This window comes from Staurois parvus, unplaced genomic scaffold (assembly GCF_062004578.1).
Source record: "Staurois parvus isolate SC_StPar_1 unplaced genomic scaffold, SC_StPar_1.0 ptg000011l, whole genome shotgun sequence".
Taxonomy (NCBI): Eukaryota; Metazoa; Chordata; class Amphibia; order Anura; family Ranidae; genus Staurois; species Staurois parvus.
Window position 1 is genome coordinate 4,830,497 of NW_028317807.1, and position 12,191 is coordinate 4,842,687.

Here is a 12,191-nt window from a genome sequence, read left to right on the forward strand (position 1 = left end):
GGCCGTGTCTGAGGTACACGACCGGTGACAGATCACGCAGCTGCACGGCTCTGCGGCATGCAAACTGTGCATGTCCGAAAGGACGCCATATGGCGAGGGGTTTTGCAGGCCCCCATTCAGCTATAGGCCGGAACCTGTTAATGAAGGCTGGGCAGAGAAACAATATTAAAAAAGAAAACAAACAAACTAAAAAAATACATTGGTATTATTTTATTGGAGTTTTTATGCTTTTAAACAAATTAATTAATCTTTTTACTGCTGTATGCCATACAACAATGGAAGCAAGGAGTTTTACACAATCTCCAACAGTTGCTTGTGGTGTGTATAAACTCTACATGCCAACTGTTGGTTTCTAATCAAAGTTATCCGATGTCTGTAAAACCACCTGATTGCTGTCTGTGACCCTAGAAGTGCACCCCCATTTCCCCTCCACCATGCTTCCAAGGCTCCACTGTACCACCTGTAGATGTCGCTGGGTGGAAGGGAGGGAGACTAGTGAATATGCATTTGCTGATCTCCCCTAAATAGAATGAACTTGGGAGCTATGTGTAGAATGTCACTTCCAGTTTCAGATGACACTTCAAAATTTCTGAATGCAAATTTTGCATAAAAACAGGGATTTTTAGTTCACATGCATTGCAAGACATGTTTAAGCTGGCCAACTGTGTCAAAGTAATCCCTCTCTGGTCAGTCCCTAAAAAAATAGCATGATGTCCTCCCTACCCCCAAAATCCATACCAGACTCTAATTTATGTATGCAGCCTGGCAGGCCAGGAAAGAGGTAGGGATAAGCCCCCTTGGAATCTGGAAGCCCCCTGTCATGTAAATATGTAAGAGGTACATACTGTACCCCCTCTCTCTCCCTGATGTTTAGAGCATGTGGGCGGTGGTGCCATTCTCCTGAAAAATGCTGCCCAAGGCAAACACCTTGTTTTTGGGGAAAAGGGCCAGGGCACCAAGGGCCTGCAGTCCCCCTATCCCATGCAGATGGAGACCCTCTGTGGCTGTGCTGATAAAAGTGAAAATGACAAGACTAAATATCCGGCTTATAAGAACAGTCCCTATAGGTATAGATATACATGGAATATGGATCCACAGGTATAGTTCCACCACAAGAGAGGAGAGCAACTAGTGAGAGGCAACCTAGATACCTCCAAGAGGTCATAACTGTAGTAGGTATTCCGCTATGCTCTATATCCTCATGACCATCACTGGAGCCTGTCTATCGATAATCTGGCGGGCATAATACAGGTCCAGCCTACTAAGCAAGTAGCTGATTGACTCTGTATGCCTTAATGCCGTAATGTACAGTCTTGCACTCCATCACCGGAGCCTGTCTATCGATAATCTGGCAGGCACAATACAGGTCCAGCCTACTAAGCAGGTAGTTGATTGACTCTGTATGCCATGAGTCCATGCTTGTATGCTCAAAAGCTGGAATTTTGGAACTTGAAATTTGGTGGTGATGAAGGTTTATGCACTTTGGGAAATTCTGTAAATTTCCCATTTTCAAGACACTTGATGAAATGAGGTCTTAAGAGTTGTTTGTTGTAGGTACACTCTGGATTGCCTTCAGGGGTCAACATCTCAAACATATTGGCGGTTGAGTACATCACACAGCTTTTACCAGTAGCTTCCTGCTGCTGCACATTTTGATATTGAATGCAGTTTAGTGGGTCATTCAGAAGAGACGAATAGCTGTTTTTCATCTGCTGGAAACTAAGTGATGATCTATAATCAATAAGAAGATCACTGTCTGCCATCGCCAGGGGCGGACTGACCATCTTGAAACGCGGGCGCTGCCAGAGGGCCCAAGGTCAGTAGGGGGCCCTATGAGATGCCCCTGGTACCTTTCTCATAGACTTTTTTGAGTTTGGGCAAGGACACAGGGGCCCCATGATTCCCTATTGCCCGGGGGCCCCATGAGTTGTCAGTCCGCCGCTGGCCATCGCCACCGTTTTGCCATTACAGGCAGTTACAAAAACATGTCCGACATGCCAGTCGTAGTGTAACTGTATAGTGGGCTTTAACACCGGCGTGACATGTATGCCAACAGATCTTATACACGGATGACCTTCCTTTTCTTTAAACTGATTTCTCAGTATAGTGACCGCAGCCTGGGCAACACGTGCAGAGACAGTCTTTCCATCTTCAATGTCAGCCTTGTCCTTCATGCTAAGTCCCAATTTTGGGAGCCAGGCTGCATTGGGGTCAAATCTCTGAAACTTCTTCTGTTGGATGTCATCCTGGTTGTTGTCCCACAATGGTCTTATTCTTTTCATTGAATTCTGTTGAAAATGTTGGTTTACAAAGGGATGTTGCTTTTTTGTAGACCATGTTGTCCAACCTGGAAGAATACACAATATGAGAAAATAATTAGAACAGCAGAAAAATAAAAGTGAAATTTTTGTTTGAATGACATTTTTTCCTAATATTCATCAATAAACAGGTACAAGCCCCCAGATTGTATCAGATTTGAAGGGTTGACTTGTCTGGCCATTCCATGAACAGTCCTTGAGTCAGGGCTAATTCACACAGGAAGTGAAAAACACCCGGTTTAGATCTGTACAGTGTATAGTTTTGTGCGCATCAAAACTCAGAACTATAGTAAATATGTACTGCATTTTGTGCCAGTTCACAGTATGCCTGAGCTGAATTGCTCAGGAAAGTGCTGTGCAATTCATCTGCAGCTCTGTGCAGTGCGACTTCAAGCCCATTCATTCGAATGGGCTGAAATTGTACCATGCCACACCAAAATTAGTGCATGCACTACTTTTTGAAACACATTTGCCTGCACTGGCAGAAAGTACCATGCGAATTGACATGGGCCAGTGTGGGCAAATGCAATGCATTTCTGACCGGCTCTTTGGACATCGTTAACTTTTAACTGACCCGCTCAGCAGATTGCAAGGGCATTGCGATTGGAATGCCATGCGGGAAGTCGCAAGGGACCGCGGCTCTCCAGCACTGCATTCTAGTGTGAATGAGCCCTTGGTCAGGAACAAAAAAGTAGGACACAGCTGCAGAGATTACTCCCAAAGATCTGAAGATTTTACGCATGTACATACATAAATGCAAGTACTTTGGGCACGTATTTTATGCAAGATCTTCTAGATATGCCAGCAAGGACCTTTTTGTTCATACAGAAAATATACCCATGTGAATGAGCCCCGCATGCAAAAATGTGTGCAGCATTTAGCTGTGCACAAAAAAGTAGGACACGGCTTTTTCCGGGACCACACAGATCTGCAGATTTACGTATGAATGCGTCTAAATGCAAGTATTTTAGGCCAGTATTTTACAAAGGATCTTCTACTAGCTCTGCCAGCAAATAAGCATTTGCCCGTGTGAATGAGTCCTAAATGTGAACATTGAAAATCCTCTTTTATTGACCCTGTCAGAGGATCAATAAAAGCAGAAAGAATTTATCCTGAGAAAAACTGGGTTCACATATACCTGTCTGTCTATGTCACATGTGTCAAACACAAGGCCCGGGGGCAAAATCCGGCCCACCAGGCCATTTCATGTGGTTTTCGCACCCTTCCTGCAGTTTTGTCACTATCCTCACCTCTGCCCCTACCTTTTCTCAGCAATTGGCAGCAGACAGAACAGAACTCCTTCACCAGATCCTGCACTGCTTCGTGCAGCAATGGAAAAGCTTGTCTCTGGTTCCCCCTTCCCCCCATCTTAGCAGTCGGCAGCAGAGAGATTTTCTGGTCCTCCTCCAGATCCTGCACTTTCTGCTTCCCAGCTCTGCCCCAGCTTCTTCCGGGCAGCAGCACAAGGTAAAGGGGTACACTGTGATGTAAGGAAGGGTGGGGGAATCTTGACTTGTGATGGTGGGGAAGGGGGCTCATGACATCTGATGTAAGGGGGAGGGGTAAAATGCACATTCTAGACCTAAAGTTTAGTTAAAACCCCCAACACCTTATACTGTATGTTTTCTGAAAGCAGAGACCCTGGAGGATAAACAGTGTTAGTCTAAATTTTATTCATGTCATACGATATTAGCACAATGGTTTATTAAACCTATATGTTTAGTAGAAGCATACACTACAGTAAATGTTAGTGTACACAGACACTTTATATTACTCAGTTTTATGGTAAAATAGAACAGGTGAGATTGTGCCATCAACCCCCTGAAAGGGATGCCAGGCCCCCTATGTGTTAGCATACTGTATATGAGGTGACAGGTTCTCTTTAAGTACTTGCCTTCCTGAGGATTTACCCCCCTTCCTGACCAGGCCTCTTTTTGCTACTCGGCGCTGCACTACTTCAACTGATAATTGCGCAGTCATGCAATGCTGCACCCAAACAAAATTTACGTCCTTTTTTTCACACAAATAGAGCTTTCTTTCGGAGGTATTTGATCACCTGTGCGCTTTTTATTTTTCACGCTATAAACAAAAGAAGACCAAAAATTTTGAAGAAAAACAATATTTTTTTACTTTCAGCTATAAAAAATATATAGTAAACTCAAAGTTAGTTATAAATTTAGGCCAAAATGTATTCTGCTACATGTTTTTGGTAAAATAAATCCCAATAAGTGTATATTGATTGCTTTGTGTGAAAGTTATAGCGTCTACAAACTATGGTATAGATACTGCAATTTATGCCATTTTTTTGCTATACAGCGCTGCGCTAGTTTAACGGTCATGCAATCTGGTACATAAATGAAATTTATGTCCTTTTTTTCACACAAATGGAGCTTTCTTTTGGTGGTATTTGATCACCTGTGCACTTTTTATTTTTGGCGCTATAAACAAAAAAACATTTTTGAAGAAAATTTTTTTTTTAAAAAAAAAACAATATTTTCTCATTTCGGTCATAAAAAATATCTTCATATGGTCAGTCTACAGTGGTACACCCACCATCAGGGTCACTTCCCTAAAGCTGGGTGGGAGGGCTTTATCCACCCTCCTTCTGATATTCCATCAGTATATAGGCTTGTGGCCAGTAGGAGCATCTTCAGCTCTGAGGAAGGGGGTTTAGCTCCCGAAACGCGTCAGCTCTTACGCATCATTAGACACAGATGCACTGTGACTGTGTTTGTGGACCACATATACTGCTTTTAATCACACTGGTTTGTGAGTATATATCTTAATTTTTCAATAAATACGTGTCTTACCATGGTAATGCACGATGAGAGTGCGCCCTTGTCTGTTCTTTCTCATAAAAAATATCCCAAAAAACAAAAATTTTGTCATAAATTTATGCCAAAATGTATTCTGCTACATGTTTTTGGTTAAACAAATCCCAGTAAGAGTATATTTATTGTGGTGTGTGAAAGTTATAGCGTCCACAAACTATGGTATAGATAATGGAATTTACACAGCTTTTGCACTGGAAGAATGTCTTCTGGCCTCAAGAAGAGGTGATCGTTCCAGGCCATTGCCTCAGAGAAGTATCAAGAGACTGTGTGTAATCCAATGTTGAGGGTTAGGCCCAAAAAAATGTAAATTTGGAAACTGTAATGAGTTTCCATGCGACTGGCCTGGCAAGGTTTGAATTTGGGTTGGTGGCGATAAATTGTTGTGCATACAAATTGCTTTGATCCACAATCAACGCATACAGATATTCCATGAAAAACAGCTCTAAAAATCAAGGGGAGTAGTTAAATTTGCTATTTCCACCTGAATTCCAGGTTGGGCAGTGAACGGGGGAAGTACAGGTGCTGCAGAATTTGTAGGCTGTCAATTGGGATTTGCAAGCACATCCGGAAAGGATACTAGGAGCTCTATGGGACTGTGTGCGAATTCTTGGTGGCTGTGGGACAATACTTCACGTCACCAAGTCATACCGCAGTGCTGGTATTATTATTATACAGGATTTATATAGCGCCAACAGTTTGCTCAGCATTTTACAGTATAACGGAAGACAATACAGCAACAATACAGTTCAATACAAGAGGGTTAGGAGGGCCTTTATCCTGAGAGCTTACAATCTAAGAGATATGTGAAAGACCAAGATGTACTAGACCGCTGGTGCTCGCCAGTTCACCAAAAAGTAGTGCGGCACTAGTACTGGCACTCTGCTGCATATGAGAGTCCTCACAATTTACCGACAAGTGCTAACAGAGATCAGGCCTGATTCTGTGAACACTGCAGTTTTGTGTGCAATGTATCAAGTGACAGGGACCTACTGACACTGCACTTGCTGGAGGTGAAGGGGGGGTAAGCGTAGGGGCTAAATGCAGGTGCTGAGGCTGATCCCGCTAACACTGGGGACACTATACTAATGTGAATGCTGATATAGTGCTGAACTGATCAAAGATATTGATCCATTCAAACACTATACTAGCAATGGAGGTTTATTGTGCATGAGCGTGTTCCTGGCAGTCAAGGGGTTAAATGTGATGACTGGTGTACTGATGGGCAATCTGACACCTTCTGGGAGGGGCGTGAAAACCACGGGAGCACAAATCATGTATATATATATATCTATATATACAGTGGGGATCGAAAGTTTGGACACCCCAGCTAAAAATTTGTATTAGTGTGCATAAAGAAGCCAAGGAAAGATGGAAAAATCTCCAAAAGGCATCAAATTACAGATTAGACATTCTTATAATATGTCAACAAAAGTTAGATTTTATTTCCATCATTTACACTTTCAAAATAACAGAAAACAAAAAAATGGCGTCTGCAAAAGTTTGCAGACCTTGCCCCAACAATCAGCACAATGGGTTCTTCTAAGCAGTTGTCTAGAAAACTGAAACTGAAAATAGTTGACGCTCACAAAGCTGGAGAAGGCTATAAGAAGATAGCAAAGCGCTTTCAGATGTCAATATCCTCTGTTTGGAATGTAATTAAGAAATGGCAGTCATCAGGAACAGTGGAAGTTAAAGCAAGATCTGGAAGACCAAGAAAAATATCAGACAGAACAGCTCGCAGGATTGTGAGAAAAACAATTCAAAACCCACGTTTGACTCTAAGATCCCTCCAGAAAGATCTGGCAGACACTGGAGTTGTGGTACACTATTCCACTATAAAGAGATACTTGTACAAATATGGTCTTCATGGAAGAGTCATCAGAAGAAAACCTCTTCTACGTCCTCACCACAAAAATCATCGTTTGAACTTTGCAAATGAACATATAGACAAGCCTGATGCATTTTGGAAACAAGTTCTGTGGACCGATGAGGTTAAAATTGAACTTTTTGGCCGGAATGAGCAAAGGTACGTTTGGAGAAGAATGGGCACAGAATTTAATGAAAAGAACCTCTGTCCAGCTGTTAAGCATGGGGTTGGATCAATCATGCTTTGGGGTTGTGTTTCAGCCAGTGGCACAGGGAACATCTCACGAGTAGAAGGAAAAATGGATTCAATAAAATGTCAGCAAATTTTGGATGGTAACTTGATGCCATCTGTGAAAAAGCTGAAGTTAAAGAGAGGATGGCTTCTACAAATGGATAATGATCCTAAACACACCTCGAAATCCACGGGGGATTACATCAAGAGGCGTAAACTGAAGGTTTTGCCATGGCCTTCACAATCTCCTGACCTCAACATAATTGAAAATCTATGGATAGACCTTAAAAGAGCAGTGCGTGACAGACAGCCCAGAGATCTCAAAGAACTGGAAGACTTTTGTAAGGAAGAATGGGCAAAGATACCTCAACAAGAATTGAAAGACTCTTGGCTGGCTACAAAAAGTGTTTACAAGCTGTGATACTTGCCAAAGGGGGCAGTACAAGATATTAACACTGCAGGGTGCCCAAACTTTTGCAGACGCCATTTTTTTGTTTTCTGTTATTTTGAAAGTGTAAATGATGGAAATAAAATCTAACTTTTGTTGACATATTATAAGAATGTCTAATCTGCAATTTGATGCCTTTTGGAGATTTTTCCATCTTTCCTTGGCTTCTTTATGCATATTAATACAAATTTTTAGCTGGGGTGCCCAAACTTTCGATCCCCACTGTATATATATATATGTGTGTGTGTGATTTTGCGCACCTGTGCCGCCCTGTAGGAGTATTTCTGCTATAGGGCGGTCAGGAACTGGTTACAGAAGCGGTTTGTGTTACGGCGCTGCGTTACTTTAACTGACAATTGCGCGGTCATACAACACTGCACCCAAATTAAATTTACATGATTATGCTGTTACACAGTTAATATTTATGTTAATGTACATGAGAATTCATATAGTTTATTCTTTGTACCATTTCCTATGGACATTCCTATAGTTAGTTATGCTGCCATCCGGCCTTATTTGGTAATGCATTTGTTTTATATTACCTCCCTGAGATCTATGACACGATTCCTTTGTATATGAAGCTCTTCCCTTCTTCTTGAGTTCAGCACTTCCTGTGTCATGGAGGCAGCTAACAGACCACATGTAACAGGGACACATGTATTCTGCATAGTACGCTACAGAAAGTATCATCTTTTGACCGCATAATACTGGAAACCATTCATTCTGCTGTATCCTGTTGTCACATGTACAGAATAAAGCAACTTCTGGATGAACACAGTATTGGTGAGTTCAGCTATCTGATAAGAATTGCCTACAGTGATTATATCTGCTTATACAGGCTAGGCAGAGAGGTCTCACAAGGGATAAATCGCTATCACAACAATCTGAGTCAGAATAATGATTCTTTTTTCCACAAATTGAGCTTTCTTTCTGTGGTATTTGATCACCTGTGCGTTTTTTATTTTTTGCGCTATATAAAAAGGCTGACAAGTTTGAGAAAAAAAACAATATTTTGGACTTTTTGCTATAAAACATGTCCAGTAAAAAAAAATAAAAAACAAATTTTGTCATAAATTTCGGCCAAAATGTATTCTGCGACATGTCTTTGCTAAAAAAATCCCAATACGTGTAAATTAATTGGTTTATGTGAAAGTTATAGCGTCTACAAATAGCGGGAAAGATACTGGGATTTTTTAGTTTTTTTTATAATAATAAGGGCTGTCGTGGTATGGGAGCCTGCCAATTATTAATCCCCTTATTAATGCCTTGTATCACATGCCCTCAGAGTCCTGCTCTGTATTGTTCCAATTGTCCCCTGTGTCACTAGGCCAAATGGCCTAATTAAATTACTCTGGACCCCTCCTCCCTTCCCCCTCATGCCAAATTCCTGAACTCTCTGGACAGGACCCATTGCCATGGTAACCCGACAGGAAGTATCAGGTTACCAGCTCAATACTTAAGAGAGAGCAAGGAAACCCCCCTGTGTGTTCTCCTGGCTGTGTGTGTGAGGGACGGCTGTGCTGAGCGCCAGCTCCTCTCATCCCCCGTCCTCCTCCTCATCTCCTGGACTGTCTGTGTTGCCTGCAATCCCTGCACTGTGGAGGAATCTTCTGCTGTCCCCGTGAATCTGCCTGGATCTATCCCCTGCCTGGACTGAACCCCTTGTTCTCTGTGAGTACCTGCTACCTCTCTGCCACCCAACGTATTGAAGGACTGCCATCTGTTTGTCTCAATAAAGCTTTGTGAATCTGTCATCCTCTCTGTGTGTTCTGTCCTGCCTTTCCTCTGTCACATACTGGTTGGCAGCGGTGGGATCAGGACACTGAGGAGATGACAGACAGCGAAAGCCAGCGGATGCAGGAACAGACCCGGCCCAGCGAATACAGGAAGTGGACTGTGGCATGTCTGCAGGAGAGGGCTGAGGAGCTGGCCCTTTCCTGGAGGGGCCTAGCCAAAGAGGATCTGATCACTGCCATTGAGGAGGCGGACCCCCAGGACGCCCCAGGAAAAAGCAGATCAACCCCAGCCTCCCCAGCACGCAAGGATCCAGGGCCCAAGAGCCCCTGGCTTACTCGGGTGGAGGAAGAGATGGCCCTCCTGGGGTCAGATGCCACAGCAGAGGACAAGCGAGAGGCTATCCGGAGGGCGCATGAAAGAGAGAGCCAAGGGAGCCACAGTGACCCAATTATGCGGTGACCCCAGAAGTGCACCGGGCGCGCTTCCGTGACCTTCCCTGCCATGCAGAACCGTCCTATAGGATGTATGCGCACAAGATGTCGCAGTCCTGTCGGAGGTGGCTAGAGGGGGAACAGGCCCGCACCGCAGAAGAAATCATTCAAGCATTTTTAAAGGAGCAATTCTACAACCAATGCCCGGCGGAGGTGCGCGGATGGGTAAGAGAGAAAGCCCCTACCACCCTTGCAAAGGCCACTGCCCTGGCTGATGAGATCCTGGCCATCAAGCCACAATAGAAACGGCAGAACCCTGAGCCGTCAAGGGCCCCGCCCCCGCCACCTCTGCCAAAACGGGCCGCCCACCTACCACTGCCAACCCCGCGGGGCCACCCCCCAGAGCCCGGTTCACGGGGCCCCCCATGGAGCGCCGCTGCTATGGATGCAACCAGCCAGGGCACCTCCAAGCTAACTGCCCCACCTCTCAAAGCCGGCGTTCTACCCGTCCGGTTCACTACCTGGAACTTCATCCCGCAGAAGAACCACTGCCCCTGCCTCCCAGCGAATGGATGAGCCCCCCAGACGCCAACCAACCCTGGGGGGTTTACAGTGTCTACCCCCCGGGGGCTACATACTCCACCCAGAAACAACGCCACCTGCAGGCCGTGCGGGTAGATGGACATCCCGCCACCGGTTTTCGGGATACGGGGGCCTTCCTGACCATCGCTGATCCCCGAGTGATCCGGCCGGAAGCCATCCAACCCGGCCCTGGATTCGCCATCGAGCTGGCGGGAGGAGCCAGACATCACATCCCCAGGGCATCCGTGCGCCTCGACTATGGGTTCGGGGAGCAACAGTGCCAGATCGGCGTCATGGGCGGCCTCCCGGCGGATGTCCTACTCGGCAATGACTTAGGGGAGCTACGATGCCAGTACGTCGGGGCGGTGACCCGGCGCCAAGCAGGTCGAGGTCCTCCTACAGACGAAGCCACCACTGGACCTTTCCCCAGCATGGACTTGGTGAGTGAACCCCTACCTGACTCAGACCTTCCCCTGACCTGGGATCGGGAGACCTTTAAGCGGGAGGTAGCCACAGACCCCACCTTGGCTAAGTTTAGGACCCAGGCCGCCGCAGGGCGGCAGGAGGGGGATGAGGGCCAGCTTTGGTGGGAGCAGGGGTTGTTGTACCGCACAGCAGGCCCAAGCCGCCCGGGTCAACCCTCTGCTAGCTCCACACAACTGATAGTGCCCAGACGGTTCCGGTTCCCACTACTCCAGATAGCCCACGACATTCCAGTAGCTGGCCACCTGGGTAAGAGGAAAACGGGGCTGCGGCTGACCCAAGCCTTCTACTGGCCAGGTATCACCCAGGACGTAGCCCACTTCTGTCAGACCTGTGACATCTGTCAGAGGAGGGGACGCCCAGGGGACCAGCCCAAGGCACCGCTCCGCCCCTTACCCATCATTGATGAGCCCTTTCAGCGGGTAGCTGTAGACATCCTGGGGCCCCTGGCCCGGCCCAGTAAGGCCGGCAAGCGGTACATCCTCACGGTAGTGGACTACGCTACCCGCTACCCCGAGGCTGTCCCCCTGTCCAGCATCTCCGCCCCCAAAGTAGCCGAGGCCCTAGTCACCGTTTTCTCCCGGGTGGGTTTCCCCAGCGAGATCCTGACGGACCAGGGTACCCAGTTCATGTCCGAGGTGGTCCAATCCCTCTGGCGCACGTGCGGGGTAAGGGCGATCCGGACCACTCCCTATCACCCCCAAACCAATGGCCTCTGCGAGCGCTTCAATGGCACACTGAAGAGCATGCTGAGGTCCTTCGTTGATGGGGAGGCGGACTGGGAGAAGCTCCTTCCACACCTGCTGTTTGCATATCGGGAGGTACCGCAAGAGTCAACAGGGTTCTCCCCCTTCGAACTCCTGTACGGGCGGAAGGTCCGCGGTCCCCTATCCCTGCTTCGGGAACATTGGGATAGGCAGATAGAGGACAAGGGTACCCCCGTCGTTCCCTACGTTCTCGAGCTACGGGAAAGGCTGACCCGCCTGGCCACCATGGCCCACGGCCACCTCCAGGCAGCCCAGACACGTCAGAAGGTCTGGTACGACCGCAAGGCACGCGTTCACTGAAGGGCAGCAGGTGCTCAAGATCGTCCCCAACCCCCAGAATAAGCTCCAGCACATCTGGGAAGGACCCTACAAGGTCCTCCGCAAGATAGACGAGACTAGTTACGTCATTGGTCTCGACGCCCGCAACCGCCAACAGCGCACGGTCCACATCAACATGTTGAAAGAGTACCATGACCGGGCTCTGCCCGTGCTC

At 46.6% G+C, this 12,191-nt stretch overlaps 1 protein-coding gene across 1 annotated transcript in view; it reads right to left on the reverse strand.

The window, feature by feature from the left end:
* Positions 1 to 1,634: 1,634 nt before the first annotated feature.
* The window catches only part of LOC149473729 (uncharacterized), a 379,403-nt gene continuing 368,846 nt past the window's right edge, over positions 1,635 to 12,191 (reverse strand). Inside the window, exon 2 of the mRNA XM_089670292.1 lies at positions 1,635 to 2,347. Within this exon, the coding sequence (XP_089526418.1) occupies positions 1,905 to 2,347 (443 nt within the window). The 3' untranslated portion in view covers positions 1,635 to 1,904. The remainder of the gene's footprint in view (positions 2,348 to 12,191) is intronic.